The sequence below is a fragment of the Diplotaxodon limnothrissa genome, linkage group LG16 (assembly GCF_057381915.1).
Source record: "Diplotaxodon limnothrissa isolate DT_005_m linkage group LG16, D_limnothrissa_male_GT1.1, whole genome shotgun sequence".
In the NCBI taxonomy this organism is placed as follows: Eukaryota; Metazoa; Chordata; class Actinopteri; order Cichliformes; family Cichlidae; genus Diplotaxodon; species Diplotaxodon limnothrissa.
The window spans coordinates 36,626,068-36,648,116 of NC_140611.1; the positions used below are offsets into that span (position 1 = coordinate 36,626,068).

Sequence of the window (22,049 nt, forward strand, 5' to 3'; positions counted from 1 at the left end):
TGAGTAGATATTTCTAAGCATAAATAACAATCCAACAATACAAATCTAACACTTGCAGCAACTGTAACTACATAATTTCCTTATGGATTAACAAAGTATTCAGATTCTGATTACTGCACCTAAGTAGAAGTTTCATGTAGCTGCACTTTATGTAAGTATTTATTTTTCTGACAACTTTTTACTTTCTACTGCTTACACTTTCAAAACAGACTCATTACTTTAGGTTCATTTATAGCACTCATACTCAGGAGCTAAAGTGGACCGGAAGTACTTCAGAATAGCGCTACAGAAGTGTGTTTTCACATTGTGAAATGTCCTGCAAAAGAAACAAGGATATACAAAATTGTGTTATTCAAATGTTGCATGAAAATACCGTGTAGTTTTGTGCAGATGCAGGTGTAAGTGCATTCACAGTAAAGTATTGTGTTGGACTGGTGCACAGTGTCTGTGGTGCTCATGGTCAGATTTAGGTTTACATCAAGTATAGCAGATATTAATTTAAAGCTGACGATGTTTTGATTAAGTCACTGAATTCCACCTTTATACTATTATAAAGACAATATACTGTTAGTGTAGGGAAGGGGTCGGCAACCTGTCTTTCCGGAGCCGCATGCGGCTCTTTAGTCCTTATAATGCAGCTCCGCGTGGTTTGAGAAAATAAATTAGAAGTAATTAGCTGAAGTGTATTTTATTTATGTTAGGTCTTTTTTAACTTTATTTTTCTATTTCAATATCACAATAATCTTCCAATTTAAAACTACAAATTATATTCTATTATTTTTTCATCGCTCAAAATAAGCATCACATACAATTACCCACCAAAACGCCGTGCATTTATCGAGACTTTCAACCCCAGGTAGGCCAATTATGGATCTTCGGATCCACACTATGTCAGCAACTATTCTCCACCGTGAACTATGTTAAAAACAAACACCGTTCACGCCTCACAGATGACAGCTTACAGTCCTGTGTAAAGATGAAAGTGAGCACAGCCCCCGATTTGCAGACGCTGTGTGCAGAGGTTCAGGAGCAGAAGTCCCATTGTAAACATACCACGGCAGACCCAACGATGTTTGTATGAACATGCTTTTCAGGTCAAGGCTCCAAAACCCAAAGGCGATATAAGGGTGGCGGCTCACAACAGTTTTTCTTTGCTACATGGATCATTTTAGTTCAGCTGGATGTCTTTCCTTTTTCCTGAAGAACTCTATTTCTTTAAGAGTTCAAAATGTGTTAATTACATAAATAAAATGTAGTTTTCTCTGTAGCACTTCATGGATTTCATAAGCAACACGCTTTAGTTGTTCACACAAAGCATAAAGGTAAAAAACAATATATGCAGTGTTATCTTCATTTTAGATATCAAAAGGTATTTGCGGCTCCCAGTGTTTTCGTTTGCGTGGAAACCGGGTCCAAATGGCTCTTTGGGTGTTAAAGGTCGCTGGCCCCTGGTGTAGGGGATATAACAAACTGAAACTGCTGACATCTTGTTGAATTCAGTTGTATAAATAAACAAAGAGCAGTGGGTCAGCTGATCACAACCTGTACACTAAGAAAATCTACTGAAGCTCACTTTAGAAATTATTGTGAGTTGTGATTCTTTTTTCCACAGTGAGCCACTACACAGATCCTAGTGTTCACCCACCTGCTGAATCCCACTGTAACACCTGTACTCATTTTTTAGGTTTGCAGGCAAAGTGACCCTCTAAAATGTAGGCGACAGAAAATAGTTATTTTTTAAAAGAAATTCTCTTTTACTGTGCAGTATGTGTCCTGCATAACAGATTCAAGCTTTTGTGAGAACTAGAATCAGATTAGAAATTTTTTGTATTCTCATTCACTAATATCATTTTATTATTATATTAATATAGCACAAGGCCCTGTTACCTTTGTACAAAAATTGTTAATGGAATTTTCCTTCAAAGAGCTACTTTTTACTTTCTTACTTTGAGTAGATTTCAGAGCTGGTAATTTTTTACTTAAGTGAAGGAGTTGCTTCAGTACTTCAACTTTTACCATAGTATTTTTAAACGCACAGACTCGAATTACGTGTCCACTCTACCTGTTTCTGTTTCCACTCTCTCTCTTTGCTGTCTTTATCCTCCCTTCACCACCTATTTCTTTTGTCTTCCTCTCTTAATCTTTGTGCTGACTCCCAGAAGGTAACAGTGAAACAGAATTTACAACCCAATAAAGGTAATAACAACATTCTAATTTGATGTGAGTTGCTCCTGGCCATTGACAGGTAAATTCCAATATGTCAGCGTTTCTGTCTATACTATAATTCACTGTCTATAAGTGTGCTCTAAACAGGCATGACACACAGTTCATCCAGACTCTGAAACATTAACAAAATAAAATAATAAAGTAAATCAGATCCTTGGCTGGAAAATATTGATTAGGTTAACCCTCTTGAGGCAGGCGTTGCTGATTTGCAACAGTTAAAAACTAACAACCTGATTACCCCACATACATATTTTATGAGTTTTTTGTACTCAGAAGTACCACTGCAGGACTTGGTTGTGCATTAGCAACTAAAACTTAATTTGAGCCTGAGAGGTTTAAAATAAGCTATAATCTTATAAATATTATCTTGCCTACATTAGCTTTTGTTTGTTATTTAGAGAATATAAATACATAAAAAGACACTTTTAATTCATGCTTTAAGTCACATTATTGACCATTATCAGAAGAATTTGCACTTTTGCTTGTTTAAGCAAAACTGTGTTTTTAATCTACACCACTGACTCACTTGTGTTGTGAAAGCATGCAGTTCCTCTCTGTGAATGGTCTGTAATGCCATGACATCCAGAACACAGGACATTTAAACCTGTGTTCATGCTAACGTTTACCATCTCTGATAGACAAGTTAGCAAATTTGAACTATATACTTATAGTTATTTTAGGGTACTATGATAAAATTTAGGGGTGCTTGAGCATCCAAATTTTTTTTCTAAACTTATGACTCAAAAAAACAAAATTTAAAGTTAAAACCTGAAAACCTCAACTTTCTGACCTTCTCAATACTTCTCCATTAACATTCTCAAAGCAAACATCCCATCTTTAGTGTTCTTTGTCAGTATGAAGACTACTGCTGCTAAAATAAACATAAAACAATTAAAGAGCTTTTGACAATACCGCCAGTGGCATCTAAACACAGAATACAGTCTATTAGAGCAAGAAGGATGAACAACAACAGAGGAGCTGCAGGTATCTGGGAGCTCCTTGGGGCTGGAGAGGTGTGACTGCTGGGGTGGGCACACAGTTGTCATCAGAATGTCTGCCGCAGGCCTTCAGCACTCTAGAGGGTTGCGAATGGTCTGGGTCTCCTAAGTCTGTCTGTGTCTGTGGCTTTTGCTGGCTTCTGGAAAATGTTATTGTGGCTTCTACCTCTCATTATGAAGTAAATTCCATCCAACAGAGCATGTTTGGCATGTAGTAGAACGGGAGGTTGTCATTGTGAATATGCAACTGACAAATGTGCAGCAACTGTGCAATACTGTCATGTCAAAATTCAGAGGAATGTTTTCAGCACTTTGTTGAATCTATGCCATAAAGAACTAGGCCAGTTCTAAAGGAAAAAGAAGATTAAAAGGTGTACCTATCTATCCTTCTACTTTCATTTTTACAGACTCGTGAGATTGCGCATCTTTGAATACACGAAACCTTAGCATGTCAATAAAAGACTTAAACAAGTATCCGCAAACAGACCTTTATTCTGGTAAAAAAAAAAAAAAAAAAAAAAAAAACAGAAAATGCCACTGATATGATGAATTTCAAACAATTCTAAAAGTTGTATAAAAACAAAACAAATCAAAATTTGCATTCACCACACTTCTGTTTTATTGATTGACAAGATAAAATGCTAAAAGGAATTGGATTTTTTCAAAAACTTCTAGTTTTCCCACAATCCATGCTTGAATAAATCTTAGAATGTGTAACGAGTGCATCTGTGATTGGTTTGATTGTATAATATTTGTTTGGTTTGATTGGTTTTCTCTTGCAACATGAATGTAGTTGAAAGGCATTTGCTCAAAGAAAATAACTAAAACACTGAATAGAAGTTTGAACAAAAGAAAAAAGTAAATTCAATGAATCACAGCGTTACTGTGGTGTAGGGGTTTGAGTTTCCCAGTGCTCCCAGGAGCTGTGCTGTCAGGACTCTTGCTTTGCCGTATGGTAGGCCTATCAAAGGCTAATTGATCATGGGTGGGTATTTTAATAGACACCATGTGTACAAATAATCCCTGAACCAAAATTCAGGCTAAAGACTGCTGTGAAGGCTGATTCCTCCAGTTTGTTCTACGTGTGAGTCTTTATTGTGTCAGTGCCAATCTGTTTGCTTAATATAATAATGTCATGCACATCTTTCTGACTTTGGGCACAGAAGCCAAGGGAGAAAAGGGGTGTTTCAGGAAGAGGGTGAACAGAGGGGCTGCAATAAGCCCACTATAGAAGGATTATTTGGAACTGTGAATTGTGCAAAGCCGCTTGAGTACAGTCCAAGAATAAAAATATCGAGCTAAAAATAAGCACAATAGGTAATATCAAGTTATGATTTATGATCTTCCTCGTTGGCTGCATTAGTTAAATGTAATCAAATACTCAGGATAAGCCTGAGTGTCATGGAAGACAACAAACATGGTGGGATTGGGGTTTTTGTCCACAACACTGTCGTACAGGTCAGTGGAGACGGTGCCTTTCGCTGGTGGTACAATCATGCCTTGTTGTCCAAGAGTGAAGTCACCAGTCAGAACTCGGCAGACGTACATAAACTTCTCCCCATTTGGACTTGGCTTGGAGTAGGTGTCATGAGCAGAGTAGCTAGCATTGACAGCAAAATACGTGCCCTTGCCGTAGCATGTAGCTGAAAGTGGAAGAGCAGCAGAAAGTCAATGAAAAAGTTCTGTGACATATTTTCTTTTATTATTATTGGTCATAGAACAAATGTCCTGCATTTGTCTATGTTGACTTAATTGTTCTGTATGGTTATGACTAGGGGTGAGTTTTGCTTATTGATCTATCGATTAAAATCTATTCTAGCTTGGATGGTGAATCGATTCATTAAAATCCTTAATCGATTTTTATATATAAATTTATTCTGCACAAAGACGTAAACACAAAGCGTGGACATCTCAGTGAGATGTCGCCTTTCTCACCCGACGGCACGGACACGGTCGGGGCGGAAAGCTGACAGCTCACTGGTTCTGATGTTTCGGTGCGTCCTTTTTGCGCTGGATTCTGAAGCTGCAGGTTTTATCTCTCTCCAAACAATATTGACTGAACCAGCAGCAAAAGAAGATCCAAACTACGCTTCACATTTCGCTTCACATGAATATTGTCATGAATTCCCTCTGACTTTTGCTGTTTTGCTTCCAGCACGCTAAAATCATACTTCATGCACAGCGCGTTCTCTCTCTAAGTGTATGTCAAGAACAGTTTCCCATCTAAAACTCTGTTTTCTACATTATTCGCTTGCTTATTACGCACAAGTCTGCCGTTGTTTACAGCGCTGTTGGGCGCTGGTGTTTTTTTTTCCCTTTTACTTACTTCCGAAAATAAAGCCTCATTTCTGCTGTTCAATACTGAACAAATTTAAACTTTTTAAAATTATGCAAAATTGCAAAATGCTTAGCTGTGTCTCTGTAACTTTGCTTCACTTCAGCAGCATCACGTAATGTTCATACGTTCATTAATGGTTTTCTTTTGTTTTTGATCTACTGCAGAATATTTTTAAAGTCATCTGCTATAAAATCCCAGGCCAGGAAAATTGCCTTCATGTTTTTCTTTGTTTTATCCTCAGTTACTTTGACACAAAGGCCTCTGCTGTGATGCTCACACCTTTGATAAAGTCACACAAGTTTCAGCTTTCTTTTTATAGATATAAAAATATGGATATGTACTGATACGTGATCACAATTATAATATTTCTGACTGTCTGAGGCAAAATTTCCCAGATTCAAATGTAATCGAATCGAATCGTGGATCGAATCGATTCAGGACCTTGTGAATTGGAATCTAATCTATTCTAGAAATCAGTGACGATACCCAGCCCTAGTTATGACAACACAGCAGAAGGTTAACAGTACATTGCTTTCTATATGTGAACTAAAGCTGACTTTGAAGGTGTGTTGTAGCCTGCAGCTCTTAAAAATACAATAACAAATAAGCATGTAAAACTATATTTAATTTAAACTAATAATGTTTTCAGTTAGCATTAACATTGTTTTGATTTTCTTCTTTCTTTCTTTAATTTTCCAACCTTCTGGGACCTCTTCCCATATGGAAAAGATATATATAAATCTTATAAATTTTTTATCTGTCTTGTATGAAACTTGTATGAAAGGCGTACAAGAGTGAAAACACATATAAGATCCCTTGAAAAATTATATAATGAAACTTGTATGTTTTGTATACTTACTAAAAAAATATATGAAAGTAATGAGAAAGTGGCCACTTTCATGAGTAAATCATATAAGCCTTATATGATTTATATATGATTTACTCATGAAAGTGGCCACTTTCATGAGTAAATCATATATGTTTTTACTATTTCTTTTCCATATGGGTTGGCTTGCTTCTATGTCCCTAATTAAAATATATCTTTAGGAGCAGCATCCCCATTTCCCACCATGTCTCTATTATCAGCTCTCTGACAAAAGCAAAAAAAATGGCCACGAACGCCTCACCATTCAATCCTGCGTAGCTCCTGTTGAAACCGCGATCATTAATAATTGGCACAGTGGCTTTGGAGGTGCCATGGAAAAGACGTTTCTCATTGTTCTGATGACCATTTCTCACTTCCATGTCACGCTTCTTAACCTGTAGACTGTTCCACAATCCAGGGTTTTGGATCCTCTCGATCTGAAAAAAAGTATTAATTAGTAATAGTAATAGTAATTTTGAATTTATGTTCCGAATATAAAGCACAGAAAATGTATTTGCCTAAAATGTTTTTAAAAAATATTAATTCATGTTACCTTGATGATGGTTTTGTTGCACGAGGTCTTGAACAGGTTCTGAATTTCATCATACTCCTGTGTCCCAGCTTGTAATGGGAAAGCCTGACTGGTGACGTTAGGTTGCATGAGATCCCAGTGCTCAGGAAGATCATCTAGTCACAAAATAAACAAATTCAGTTTTTTAGCTCTTGAGCAGAGGCTTTCAGTAGTGAAAGCACTGAAATATCTACTAGTAAGAAAAATCATGCTAAATTTCAAATACTAACAGATTTCTGATCTCTTATTACTACTTTGACAGGGTTGAATCTCTTTCTATCATTAAAATACCTTTTAGCTTGTCAATTCTCTTTATCTCCAGGATATTTCCCTGGCTGTCAGTGGCAGGTCCTTTTGGCATGGTGACAGTGTAATCTTGACCCTTGACTGTAACGTTTACAGTTTGTAAATTTTGTTGCAGTGCTTCCTCGAGGTAGAAGTTGGTCATTTCATCAAAACTCTGAAACTGGAACCCAGACTGCTGATACTGCCAGTCTGCCGCAGCGCTGGCCAGCTCCACTTTCCTGTTTAGTTCCTCCTCGTCTCTCACCCTGCTCATCATTTTATAGATTTCAGTGTTAGCTTTGAGCACATCCCTGCTGAGTCCTTCAATAGTGATTGTGGCTTTGGGCTTATTGCTCACAGTCCTTATGCTGATGTCCATGGTCTTCTGCATGTCAACAATTTTCTGTCGATCTGCATCAGAGAAACTATGGATGGCATTGTCTCCAATTTCCATGCTGTGATATTCTTGGGATATCTTGTCATTTATCCATTTCTTAGCCCAGTCAACGTTGGCTTGTGTGTCACCACAAATGTGGAAGCAAGTAGCCTCCACTTTCAGACTGTCAATGACAAAATCTTTTTCTGTCCTTTGTTTTTCAGGACTTCCACCAATAAAGAATGCTGAAAGAACAAATTTCAAAAACAACATGAGAACTTAACATTTGAAACTGATTAAAGATATAGGAATGTGAAACCAAAAATTACTTTGCTCTGTGTATTTACATTTGACTTTATTGAGCCAGCTCCACCCTGCTTTATCCTTAGAATCGGGATCAGCAGCTTCCCTCTGTTGCATACTGCTGTGGAAGTCTTTAAGCATAGGTTTCTGGAAAATAACTATGCGAACTGTAGTCAGGGGGCTGGAGGTGTTTTGGCTCAACACATCAGTCACTGCATCCAACATGGCATCAGCCACCAGTCTTGCTTTTACATTGCCTTGACCTAAAAACAAAACAAAAAATAAACAAACAAAAAAAGTAATCATACATTAAAGACTGCTGGGATGAACAACATAGACAGTAAAATAATAAATTATTGTAAAAACAAAAATATCAGTGTGACCATGAATCTAAATTGTCAGGGGTCACACAAAATTTTCTCCATAGACTTTCTCGATGTTAACTTTTTTCTAAACACAGGTTGCCTGCAAATTAAGACAAGAAATGCAATGAAAGGTATACTATATTGAGGTATACAATACCCTCTCGTGAGCAAGTCAATATAGTAAGTGGGCAACATGTCATGCATTTAGGAAAACTGCTTAACCCGATGACATTAGAGGATTATTCAGCACCCTATGTGCTAAGAAGGCCTTTATAAATGTAGCATTTGGATATGTGACCTGTCAGTGACAAAACGCTTTCTAAATCTCACCTGTCCCAATGGCAGGAAACGATACAGAGGCAAAAGAGCTTTTCACACATATCTGGAGTGCATCTTTCACAGTCTTGTTGATTTTTACTGGGTCTGTCTGTCCAATCAAGTGGAGGATCTTTTTACACTTCAGGTTACCAGGGCTTGTCAATATCATGCCCTGGTTGGGCTCAGCACCTAAAAGCAAAGTTGGGAGATGTTAAAGAACCTTAATAATTATGTAAGTATGTACAAGGGCATACTTCTTTCTTGACAGTCTTGTGCTAATACTTAGCTTCCAAGTTATTATTGGGAAAACAAGACTGTTATATTGTAGCCAATGTTTCTGAGTTATAGCATCATAAAATTATAAGTGATTTCTTACCAAGGTTGCGGCATTCCACTTCAACAGCCGGACCAGCTGCTTCTAGAATAGCTTTAGACACTCCTGGAGGAGGCAAATGTTACATCACTACTGAATACATACATATAATCTAAAGGATCATTATTACTGTGGGTGGACTGTTCTTTATACAAAGACTTTTGATGTAATATTATTCTCTATACAGCACCTAAATATTTACATTTAGTTTAAAAGCAGAAAAAAACAATGAGAAACCACCATTAATGTTTTGCACAGCTCAAATACTGTCATTCATGCTATGACTAACCTGTCTTAAGAGTAAAGTTTTCATTGGAGGAGTTGACAACGACATCAGCGGTCTCCTTGGTTATGTCTCCTGTTACTACCTGTATAGTCACATTGCCCATTTTAGTCTCGTGCATGTCTGAGGTTGAGATGATTTTAGAGAAGGGGCCTCCTGGAAATTGATAAAAAGAACTAATTAACAGCAAAAAAGAACTACAATAGTACACTTTCTAAATTTTGAATACTGATATAATTGTCAGTTAGCATATGGAAAAAATATAGTATATTTCAACAGTTACTACAAATGTACAAAATGTTTTTAACAGCGTTATGTTATAGTTCTTAGAAAATATATAGTTTTTAGCAGAGGTGGGAAGTAGTAAAGTACAAATACATGGTTACTATACATATGTTGAATCTTCAGGTATCTGTACTTTACTTGAGTATTTACTTTTCTGACAACTTTTTTTTTACTCTCTACAAACAGTGTTGCCTGCCTTCACTTTGTGTAGAAATTGTTGAACCACTTGAAGCACTGGGAAACTTCTTCTGAAATTCATCACTGAAAGCCTGCAGACAGAAAAGAAGAGAGATTTTATTGACTGAAACATTCAATTATTACACCAAAACTGAAGTTCAATAACAGCTTTGCAGCTTTCACTGGTGGAAAATGCTCAAAAACTTTTCTGCTTAGCACTGAATTGTTGTTGCTTCAAAGCTTGTGATTTTTTCTTACCTGGATAGTTTGTGTATCACTGGGGTAAAGTACGATCACAACCTTCTTCAGATGCTTGGGGTGTTTCTTTTTGCAAAACTCTAAAATATTGTCCAACATCAAAGAGGCTACAAGATCTTTAGGAAAACCCATTTTTCCAGTGCCAATGGCTGATAAGGATATGGAGGTTAGATTATTACTTTCTGCCTTGTCCAAGCAGTCCTTAAAGATTCCCCTCAAAGTCTGAAAGACAAAGAATAAATACTATCTGTTTAAAGACATTTAATTAAAAATATGACATTGACCATCAAAGTTAGATCAAACAGGTTCTTTAACCTTATACTGTGAGGTTCATCACCTTTTCAGATGTGCCTTGTCCATTATCCCAGTGAGGTGCAATTGTATGAAAAACTTTTTTGCTTTTTAGTTGGCAGCCATCAGTAACAATGATCTCACCAACATTTCCAGTAGCACCCTGTGCATTTATTAACTGCTGAAGTTTGGGTCCAGCTGCGCGCAAGATGGCTTTGGAAACTGCAAATCTGTCCAGATTAAGGTCCGAAGATACAGTGTTCACAATCACTTCCGTCTAAAAAAAACCCAAAGTTTTATAAATATGAGTACATATTTATCATGTCTAACAATATAAAAACACCTCAAAACATAAAAAGAACAAAAGAAGCTCAAACCCAAAGATTAAATAAACATCAAGAGACTTTATAGCTGTGTTAATAGTTAATGCTAAATAGTCTTGCACATTGTGTTCCTGTCTGAAACAGACAAAGTAACTATTTGCTTAATTGGGTATAACAGTACAAATCTGAATTACCGTGGCAAACTCTATTTTTCCCTTTTTAAGAACGATGTCCACGCCTTCTTTGGTCTGCACATGATTTAAGTACAGGTCAGATCCAGCAGGCTGTGATACTGGTTGTGTGGGAGCAGTGAGATGAGGAGTTTGTTGAGAATGAGAGTCACTGAGGTTTCCAAACTCCTGCCTGACAGCAGCCACCATATCCTGAACAGCAATGTCATCATTGTTCACAAAATGGATCTTCTGCAAGATGATGTCATCATAGTTCTCATCACAATACTCCTTCACTGCTTTAACAATGGTGAGTTCACACTGCTTGAGGGGAAAGCAGCGCATTCCTCTGCCAATAGATGGAAGAGCTACTGAGACGCATCCGTGGGCCTCAGCAAATTCTAAGCTTCCTTTAACAACTTTTTTCAACTGAGCCAAAGCTTTTTCATGTTTATCTTTTTCAAACTTGGGTCCCACAACATGGATGACTTTTTTGCAACAAAGATTTCCTCTTGCATTTGTTATGACACAGTCTCCTGGCTTGAGCTGACCCTTGTTTTTAAATGCTTTGTCACATTCATCTTGTAACTGAGGGCCGGCAGCCTTCAAAAGTGCTGCTGCAAGACCAGTTCTGTGTTTCAAGTCTTGATTAGATGGATTGACAACTGCCTGCATTGGGTAACTGCACATATCTGCCTTGGAAACAGCGATTTCTACTCCTTCAGGTGTCATAAGTTGGTATAAAGGTGTTGGTACTTGTTTAAGGTTGTCTTGTCCACCACCTGGCTTATCAACTAGTTGAACCAGGCAACCAGTTTTATTTTTGATTGTGGAAAAATAAGCTTCATTCTCCTGGAAGAGCTTCTTCACTCCAGGTTTGAAGACATTCAGACTGTCAAAGACTACAGCAGAGACGGCACCTTCAACCACAGTCTTGCAATGTGTCACATTCACTCTGGATCCACTCAGACAGATGGCCTCATTTCTGTAGGACACTCTCACCTTGTCTTTCACTTTCTCCATCCAAGATGTGTTGAAATGTTTCAAGTATTCAACGACAGCATTATCTTTGACCACAACAGTTTCTTCAATGTGAGCGTTCTGTGTTAAGAAGTCACCAAGCTGATGCTGAACCTTTATGGCACTATCCTTGTAGCCTGACACCACGACTTGTTGAGCAGTTGTGTTGATTCGAGTTCTGCATGGCTTACTGTTAGCCTGCTCTAAGTGACTGACCAGCTGCTGCCACTCTGGCTTCTTCAGGACATTACTGTCTTCAACATTAATGTACTGAGTTGTTAACAGCTGTCCTAGATGATCCTGAGCATGAGACAGATCTGTGTCAGAAACAGCAAGGAGCTGCACCCTGTTTCCACTGATTTCAAACGCTGCGTTTATTTGATGAGATGTGAGGAGAGCACCTGTAAGCTCCTCTTGTTGCTCATCCTTCAACAGTTCAAGCACATATTTATCTACTTCCAGATTCTGTCGTTTTAATGCAAGTACTGCATCAAATATAACTTTGCTTGCTGCATTAATCTCTTCCCCTAAACCAGTTATTTTCAGATTAGGACTCTCTGGTGCCAATTTGAGTTCTGGATACACAAGTAGAAGTTTGTCCATGAGGCCATTCTGACACAGGAGATGAAAAACTGATGGTGACACTTTGATCTCTTCGGTTTTACTTGATTTGTCCCTGTGGATCGTTTTTGCAATCTTGTTAATAATTTCAGAAAGAGATTTCTCCAGTCTGTTGACATCACTAACAGGACCAGCCACTGATAAAGCACCACTGTCTTTATCAGGTACTACAATCACATTTTCATTCAGTAACATCTCTCTGATCTTTTTCTCAGACTCTTTCAATGCATCTGAATCTGGACAGAACTTCACAGATTTGAACTTTGACACAGATTGTGCAAACGCTGACTTCACAGTATCAGTCCATACTTTGAGGATGGCTTTGGCATCCTTTTGCTTTAGTAAAGAAGATACAGGACTCAAGGTCACAGTGGTTTGGCCGAGGTTTACGATGCAGAAGTGTTTATCCATTTCACTGCAAATGGTCTCTGCTGCTGATTTATTTTGAGCTAGGTATCTGAGGACAGCACTGTCAATGGGCTCTGAGATGGCAGCGGGAAGTTTTAGTGCAGGTTTGTCTTTGCCGTAGAGGGCCACTCCCAGACTTTTATAAAAAGGATAAACTCTGATTTCTTCCTTTTTTATGGAATGCTTCTTCTTGAAGATTTTTTGAACAGCTGGAAAAAAGAATGTAACATACTGTATATTATTATTCACACGTTATTACTGTAGGTTTGCAGGAACATACAGTGTAGTGTAAATAAATTACCTCGATGATCTTTAAATGTGATGACAGCAGACTGTTCCGCTTCATTAAGGAAGACCTCTTCCACATCCCCACCTTCATTTTCAAAATAAAGCTGAAGAACTTCTTCACTGAAGTGTAGAATGTCGTCAACTAGAACTTGCTTTGTGACTTCGAGAGGTTGAACAGAAAATCCCTTCTTGGTGAACATTTTGTTTTGGGGGCATTTTGCCACAAAATTAGCATTTTCTGTGAAATAGAGATTAAAAAACGGTTTAAGGCATTTTTAATAAAACAATTCTGCAGGATAAATCTTCTTTGTTGATTTAATAATGAGTACACCCATTTTTCAGAATGAAGTATCAGCACATTTATAATTAGCAAGGTACATTACACTACCAGTAGTCTGTGTTGCTTTGCTATCCTGTGCATTAGTGCGCTAGAAAACTTTGTCATTCTAACTCAGGCAAATAAAATGGCCACATTGTCCTGGAAAATTCCTTTATTACATTTGTGGCATATTTTTATGTTGTTTTATGTTAATGAGTGTTGGACCTGGTTATGCAATACAGATTTCAGCATCAAACGGCCGGTTAAACTTTATATTATCATATCATAAATAAGAACTTTTCATTCTGAAATGGGTACCTTCTCCACTCTGGAAAGTCACCACAGCAGAGGAGATGTCAGGAAAGAATTCCAAAGTGAAGTCATGAGACTTTGTGATGTTTTCCACCAGCATCTCCAAGAACTCCTGGTTGGTATTATCAAGAATATTCCCTAAAACGGCCGAGGTGGAACATGGCTCTTCATCTGCTGTATCATCGTCTCCGCCTTCTGTTTCTGTTTGAACTGTCGGGTTGCTTTTATCAGCACTCGCCTGTTTGTCTGCAGCAACATCTGCTGTTAAAGACAAATGTGGCCAAGTGTAACAAACATATACTTTTTAGATAGTGCAAGACTTAAAACACTTATATTTTAATTACTTATTTTGGTGTTTCACTCACAGCTATTGCTTCACACTAATCAATAAATTAATTAAAATAAGAATAATCATTAATATCGACTTAAAAAAATAATCAGACTTTGTATGGTCTTATTGACGTAATGTCTAGGAGACATCTAGTGTATCCTACCAGTCTTGAAGTGTAAAGCACACTATGTTAAAACAGCATGAAGCTTTGGATATTTTATTGAGAGAGAGGCAGTTTTATCACATAAAGCTTGTCAGCTTGTCTAATTTTTGATTCACAGATTCATTTTTTCTTTGTTTTGTTTTCTTCTTACTAATGCTAGCTAGACAGACAAATCACAAGCTATCTAGCAAATACAGTTCAGAAAGGGTCACAGAACCTGAGGTACTTTCCATGGTCTCACACGTATTGAATTCATCAGTTAAATACAAATATTTAACTTCAAATAATAACTCAACTAAAACAGTACAAATGAAAGGCAAGCCAAATAGGAAATGCTGGACGTGTAATACAATACAAACACTGATTAGTTCCAAATTGTGTTTGGTGGTGGGGAGTTGCTACTCATCTGAAAAAAAAGTGAATGTCTGAGAAAACTACCTGAGACAACCTGCCTCGAGTGGATGAGATCACTTGATTAATCAGACGCCCAGGGCTGTTGTGTTAACTCAGCTTTTCCAGTGTCACAAAGTAGCACTGCTAGATTTGTGAAGTGTTAAGTTAACAACTAGCTGGAAAACAGAATGTTGTTTGTGAAAGTCATCAGTAGTAAAATCATAACCAAGTAGAAATGCTAGCTTGTGAAATTACTTTACCTACGATACTAAATGATTTCAAATGGCGTTAACTTTAGCCATCAGTAAAGCATGCAATGGCTCAAAGCAAAGATGTACAAAGTATTGCAGTAATAGCTAACATTGGCACAGTTAGCCTGCTGAGTGTAATCTAGAGATTTTCTAGTATATATTGTGGTTGTTGGTGTTTAGGTGGGCGGATCAGAATATTTCAGAAGCTCTGGGGCTTTCCCACACAGCCACCTCTAGGGTTTATAGAGAATGGTCAAAAAAGAGAAAATATGCAGTGAGCAGCAGTTCTGTGGGGCAGCAATGGCTCGGTGATCTCAGCCATCAGAGGATAATGGTCAGACGACTTGTTATAACTGAGGGATGCTGAAAAACACAACATGTCACAGACTGAAGCAGCTGGGCTGCAACAGCAGAAGACCAACACTGTTCTCCATTCCTGTCAGCTAAGAACAGAAAACTGAGGCCACAGTTCATACAGACTCACCAAAGCTGGACAATATTTTTTTTTTGAAAGTGTAGCAATGTCTGATTAATCTGATGATATTTGTATGTTAGGGTCAGAATTTGGGTCCAATAGGATACTAACAAGGTGCACCTAATAAAGTGGACAGTGGTGTATACTAAAAGTAGATAAACTATAGGGGTGGACAAGTGAAAGGACTTCCTGATCTTTTAGACTAGTGGTTATAAACACAGTTCTGCTCACTCAGTACTTACATTTCTTCTTATCTTCATCAGACAGAGTTTCCTGTATAAAGAAAATACAAAAAATACACGTTAGTCACATGTGTGTGTGTGTGTGTGTGTGTGTGTGTGTGTGTGTGTGTGTGTGTGTGTGTGTGTGTGTGTGTGTGTGTGTGTGTGAAAGCGCCATAAATATTTGCTGGTCCAAAAAGTAATTCATGCAAACAAATTCATTGTCAGCTTTGTCAGGAAAACCGCACCCAGTAATGCTTTCCGAGCAGTGAGTTTGACTTTTACAATATCCGCACGGCAGGAAGAGAAGCAGTGTGCAGCACAGCTTTGGCTTTATAAAGTCACATGACTTCCAGTAAAAGATAAACATGGTCAGATTTCAATGGAACTGAATGATAATTTGGAGTCTGTAGAGGGGCTCAAGGGTCCCACAAAGCTGAGGAATAATTGAATATTCTCGCAGTTCCTTTTGAGAACAGGAGGGTCTGACAGAAATTAGAGGTGCGCAGGTTTCACGGCGCACTATCAACAGTGAAACCTTATCTCATAAATAGCATCGTCAATATAAGAACAGATTTGAGGTACACAGAACAGAACAGTTGTTGATAAATGATTCATGACAAACTTTTCGCACCCGTGATGATTTCTCTTCCGTGGGTAAGCGGACCGTCAGCTTCAAAACGCCTTTTTCCAAACTGATCTGATGCGACTCTTTGGCCAGAACGTTTCTCTGATCTGTGACACAGCACAAACACATGTCACCACATAACTCCGTTGATAATAAGTAATATTGTAGCTGCTTAAATAAAGCAAACATGACTTTATTGTGACAAACTTACCCTCCTCTCTCCGGAAGCGCACCATCGCCGTCCTGCTGCCATTTTCATACTCCACCTCACACTCGCCACCACCGTTAGATTTCTTACTTTGAAAGTATTTCACTAACTTGATTTTTAATCTGGGTATTTTGGTTTCTTCGAGCTCAACGAGCAGAGGATAGGAGTGTACGCCGGCCATCTTCACAGGCCGGCTGCTGTCTGCTCTGAACTAGTTTCACTTTTGTTTCCTGTGAAACGAAACGCAGTTTTTATTGGCGTGTTGTGGCGTTTGGCCTTGAAGAGTTGGCTCAGACCGGGGTGCAGCTACAGAGAAAGGCCTGAAAAACACCTTTTTACACTTGGCTGCAGTCCACGGAGGCAGTTTGGAGACGTCCGCGCCCTCTTTTCATTCTTTCGCTTTCTCCTTCAACTCGGTACTTTCCAGCTGAAAGTGTGCGACGGTGAGTATCTGGCTTCTGCGCAATAAACGTTCTTTATTTGTTTAAACTAAAATTATGATTTATTTCAATTAATGGTTTTTCTGTGTATCATTAATCGATTAGGGTTTGCTAGTCATTTGCATCCAGCAACTTGTTTTGTTGACTCGTGAACGTTTTCGGGGTTTGTGTGAAACGTCACACAAACGCGAAACAATAAAATATTTATTTTTCTTCTTTTCATGTAAGGGTGCCATTTTAAGAAACTAATCAAAATACTTTTTATTTAAAAAAAAGCTTCAAGCGCTATTTAAGCACAATAAACTGTTTATATTGACGCATGCAGGTGTGCAACCTTTTGTTTCTGGTAAAAAAAAAATTCCTAAGTCAGAGTGTCATTTGTTCGTCTTTGTCTCCCTCTACTGTAGTGAAGGTATAAAAGCAATTTATGGAAACCTACGCCCCTTCATTTCAAGTTATTGCTCGTCGCAAAGGAGAATATGTTTGATTTGATGACACTGTAGAAAGTATTAAATAAATATGGGTATTATCCTTACTACTAACCCCAAAGTGTGCAGCCTAGAGTGAATGGGTTTTTGGTGGTTGTGTTTCCAGTGAAAATAAAAGTTGCACACAGGCTCCACACATACTGTACAGAGAAATTGTATGTACTTTTGTAATATAGTAAAAGTTTTGTAATAAAATTACAATAGTATGCTGAATAATGTGTTTTTATTTAAACAGTAATCAATTTCTTGCCTACTTTCCTATACTTTAATTTATTAATAAAATTTATGGTGTTCTGGTTTGATTAATAACTCCTCTGCAATTACTATTTGATTTGAAGACATTCTCAATAACATCCCTTTTGACTCAACATGAGCCTAACTGATCAGTCAAATTAATGGCCAACTAATGACTCTGTTGACCATTAAGTAATTAGTTATAATCCTTCTTGTATTAGATTAAAAATAACTGTGTTTTTCCTTCAAAAACAAGGACATTTCTAAATTACCCTGACCTGAGTGGTAATATATATGTAATATATATGTGCATACACTAAAAATATAGTCTAAACCTTTGATAGACCAATATTGTGAAATAATACTAATGCACTAACTAAATTCACAACAGTACAAACTTCTTAGATAGATTTTAGCTTCAATTATTTGTGTGCTAAAGGTGTGTCATTTATGTTCACTCCGTGCATATGGTCCTGATTCATTCTAAAACCCTGAGGTGTGATTCTTGTCATTCTGTGATTCACCTACACAATCTTTTTCTGTAGATCTCTTCAGGAACCATGGCCCATAAATCAGATATTGCTCTTCATGAATTTTCACTCAACATTGTAAAACAAACTGGACGTGCTCTGAGTCATATCCTTGATAGCAAATTTGGATGTGTGGCCACCTTTGAAGGTGTGGATTTTGAGAGTGATGCGAGCTTTGGACAGCAGAAGAGGCAGACTGTTACACCAGAGAAGAGGTTTTCTGTCAAGCTGCGTGCAGGTGTTGAGGTGTCCGTGTGGAAGGCTGATCTCACCAATTTCCCAGTAGAGGCTGTTGTCAATGCTGCCAACTGCAGTCTTCATCATGGTGGTGGCCTTGCATATGCTCTGTGTGAAGCTGGTGGTCCTCAAATCCAAATGGAGAGTGACGATTACACACACAAACATGGTCCCATACCAACAGGAGAAGCAATTGTCACTAATGCTGGGTTGCTGCCTTGCAAGAAGATAATTCATGCTGTGGGTCCATGTCTGCCAATTAAGCCCACTTATTCTGAATTTTCACAAGCCAAACGACAGTTGGAGCAGGCTATCAGGAGCATTCTTGACAGAGTTGACAAAGATCAACTGGACACTGTTGCCATTCCAGCTATAAGCTCTGGGTTGTTCAACTACCCCCTGTCAGATTGTGCTGAAACTATAGTATCAACTGTGAGAGACTACTATGGATTCTCCTCTTCCCGCTGGAATCTTCCTCGAGAGATATTCTTTGTGAACCACGATGAGCCAACGGTCACAGAAATGATGAACGCCTGCCATAAGATTCTAGCCCCTCACCAGCACTACCAGTTAGTACCGCAAGGGCAGGCACCAGGAACCCACACCAGTGGTGCTACCAAAACATCTAACATTTCCATCCAGATTAGGAATGTCCTTTTGGCACTGAAGAGTGATAACATTGAAGAACAGAAGGTAAAAATCTGTATTGTTTCTTCAAAATAATCATTATTATTGATTGCTATTTACTTTTTAGTTGAATGACAAGTTTACATTACCTTCATGCCAATCATTTCTTGTATATTGAGCTTGAGTTAGCTATTTTTAGGATTTATGAAGATATAAAGTACCTAAAATCCACAGTTTTGTTCTAGCATAATTTTTTATTTCTAAGCATCTTTTGTATCCTTTCAGACCGATGTCATTGTAAACACAACATCACTGGAACGAGACCTGAAAGTCGGTCAGGTCTCTAAAGCTTTGTTGAAGAAAGCTGGTCAGAAAATGCAAAATGAAATAGAAAATGCTCCTCGGACTAAACATATCATCGTCACAAAAGCCTACAACTTGGGGTGTAGAGAGGTGTATCATACATTTTGCATTAATAATGGAAAAGAAGCAGCACATAAGGTACATTATAAGTTGATACGTTATGGATCATTTTGATGGAAATAGAAAGTCTGGTGTAGTAATCATGATGCACTCCAAAGTGTTGAGGAGTCTCATTGGACTCACAAATCTAATTGCATCTTTCTCTCCATTTATTTTACAGTTTCTTTTCAATTCAGTATTGGAATGCTTACAGACAGCAGCTGCAAGACAACACAAGTCTGTCGCCTTTCCTGCTATTGGCACAGGAAACCTTGGGTTCACTAAAAAAGAAGCTGCATGCATTATGTCCGAGGCAGTGGTTGAGTTTGCCAAAACATTTGGGGGGAAGATGGACATTTATTTTGTTATATTTCCTTCAGACTATGGAACATTTCAGGTTGTATTTCAAAAATGTTTTCAAGAATTTAGATTCAAATTACCATGTCAGTTACCATATCTGATTTGTAATATTTTAAACAACGATTATTTTTAGGCATAAGTTGCAAAAAAAAAAGCAAAGAGAAATGTTATTAATGTTTTGCAAATTATCGCATGCTAAGAAATATGTTGTTAATGCCCTTTTCTTTCCAGGCCTTCAAGGAAAAAATTAAATCTCTCCAGCATAACACACCCCATACCAGCATTACACAAGATGAAGTGAAACACTTCAACTCCCATAGGCAAGGTCAGAAATGCTATGTATCAGCAAGGCTAATGAATGTGTCCTAAATGAATAGCTTTCTTAGTCAAGATACAAGTATTAAAAAAAGTAGGATATAACAAAGCTTGAGTTTCTATAGAGTCCAGTGGTATGAGTAAGGATGTTTCTTTTTGCCTTTTCCGCCAGCATATGATAACAAAGAAGCCTTCAGATTCAACAAAGCTCCAATTCCGCAGATCAGTTTGAGAAGCTGTTCTAAAGAATCACTATGTGAGGCTGAAAAATGGCTCACTCACTTTCTCGTCAGGCCCCCTCGCCCCATGGTTATCTACAACAACTTCATCCAGCACCTCGGTGAAAGAGAATACCTGCAGCTCTCTCATTTAACCAGAAAGGGTGTTAAGTTTGAGGAGTTTTTGTCCAAGGGTCACGCCTGCCTAACAGTAGATGGGGATTCGGCTGAGGATGTTGTGGGTGCTGCGTTGCAGGCGGAGGCCATGCTCTGCACTGTCCAGGAGGAGTTTGTCAGAGAGGAAGAGGATGAAATGTGCAAGTTGTTAGCTGAAGTGCCTTGTGAAAGAGAAAGAAAGACAAAAACAGTGGACAACTCACACCGGGAGTTCAAAGAAAGAATACCTGCTTTTAGAAATCTTGATCTGTGGATATTAAAGGTAAATTATGTTTCATAAAATGTTCCTCAACTTTTCGCGGGTTACTATTAAGCTTAGGGATTTGGTTGTTTATTACTTTCTTACTCTATATAAATAAGCCTTGTGCCTTATTTCAGAATGAAATGTTCTATTTTTAGGTGGATAAAGTGGAGAACTCAAAATTGAAGAAGCTGTTTGACCTCAAGAAAAACCAGCTGGGGTGCTCCTCTGAGAAAATGTTTCAGCGCATACCTGCACAGTTCTGTGAGATGGTTAGCCAGATTGGTTTCCATGCAGAGTGTGCACCACCTGAAGGTATGCTAACATTATATATATCAAAGCTACAGATAATATCATAAAAACACACCTAGTAACAAAACATATTTATTCCTGTCTGGATCTAGACCCAAAATATGGAGAAGGCATCTACTTTGCTGGGACAGTGAAGGAGGCCATGGATGTTTGGAAGGAGGAAAAGGATAAGTATTTGTACTTTGTGGAGGCTGACGTGCTGAGAGGGGACCCCACCAAGGGTCAGCGAGGTCTCATTCTGCCACCTGCTAAAGGGACAGAGTCACAAGTTAGGTATGACAGTGTGAGTGGAGGGTCTGACATCTCTGTCATATTTAGCAGTTATCAAGCCCTGCCCAGGTACATCATCACCTGTGAGAAAAAACAAGCTCAAGGATATCCAAAATGAGCATATTTACTGTTAGAAAAAAAGAAAGGTTTGTATCAGTTATAGACTCGATATAATGGATATTAGTAGCAAAACATGAAGGAATGACTGGGCTTATTTTTCTCATAATGTATTGCTGAATAATGGCAGCAGCAAGTTATCAAAATCTATTTTATCATAGCACTGCTGCAAGGAGTAGAACCAATCATATGTTTAGAGATCAAAATTAAGCTTAATGTGCGTTTTATATCAACAACACTGTAGTTTTTAGATTGAAAGGGTTCATTTGTTTAGTGGCATCTCATGACTCCATAAATTTAGACATGATTATAACAGCAAATACCACAATAAATATGAAAAGACTTTAATCTAGCTTTGCTTGTCCATAAAATAATGGTGGTGGTGAACTCCATGATGAATGGGAGAATGAGTCATAATGGACATGAGTAGTTACAGTTTTCCTGTGTTGATGTCAGAATAAAATTAAAAATAAAATTTATTGTTTGTTTGAGGAATCTGGACTTGTTTTATGTTTTGTTTTTATATTTTTGTTGTAACAACATTTACTGAAATATGGAAAAACAACTATTAAACACAG

The 22,049-nt window shown here is 37.9% G+C and overlaps 2 protein-coding genes across 2 annotated transcripts; one reads left to right on the top strand and one right to left on the bottom strand.

Moving 5' to 3' along the window:
* Positions 1–4,583: 4,583 nt before the first annotated feature.
* On the bottom strand, positions 4,584–16,697 carry LOC146616610 (protein mono-ADP-ribosyltransferase PARP14-like). The gene is made up of 17 exons (XM_085374387.1): positions 16,447–16,697; positions 16,242–16,342; positions 15,629–15,659; positions 13,780–14,034; positions 13,156–13,380; positions 10,830–13,063; positions 10,359–10,589; positions 10,022–10,243; positions 9,783–9,855; positions 9,308–9,457; positions 9,022–9,084; positions 8,658–8,834; positions 8,007–8,225; positions 7,290–7,904; positions 6,981–7,114; positions 6,690–6,864; positions 4,584–4,867 (listed from the first exon to the last, which is right to left on the bottom strand). Exons 1-17 carry the CDS (start codon positions 16,622–16,624, stop codon positions 4,584–4,586), a joined length of 5,367 nt encoding a protein of 1,788 aa, XP_085230513.1. The 5' UTR covers positions 16,625–16,697.
* On the top strand, positions 16,454–21,967 carry parp9 (poly(ADP-ribose) polymerase family member 9). Its single transcript, XM_085374385.1, has 8 exons — positions 16,454–16,886; positions 18,151–19,065; positions 19,285–19,500; positions 19,643–19,858; positions 20,053–20,146; positions 20,309–20,793; positions 20,931–21,087; positions 21,177–21,967. Exons 2-8 carry the CDS (start codon positions 18,166–18,168, stop codon positions 21,470–21,472), a joined length of 2,364 nt encoding a protein of 787 aa, XP_085230511.1. The 5' UTR covers positions 16,454–16,886; positions 18,151–18,165; the 3' UTR covers positions 21,473–21,967.
* Positions 21,968–22,049: the final 82 nt, after the last annotated feature.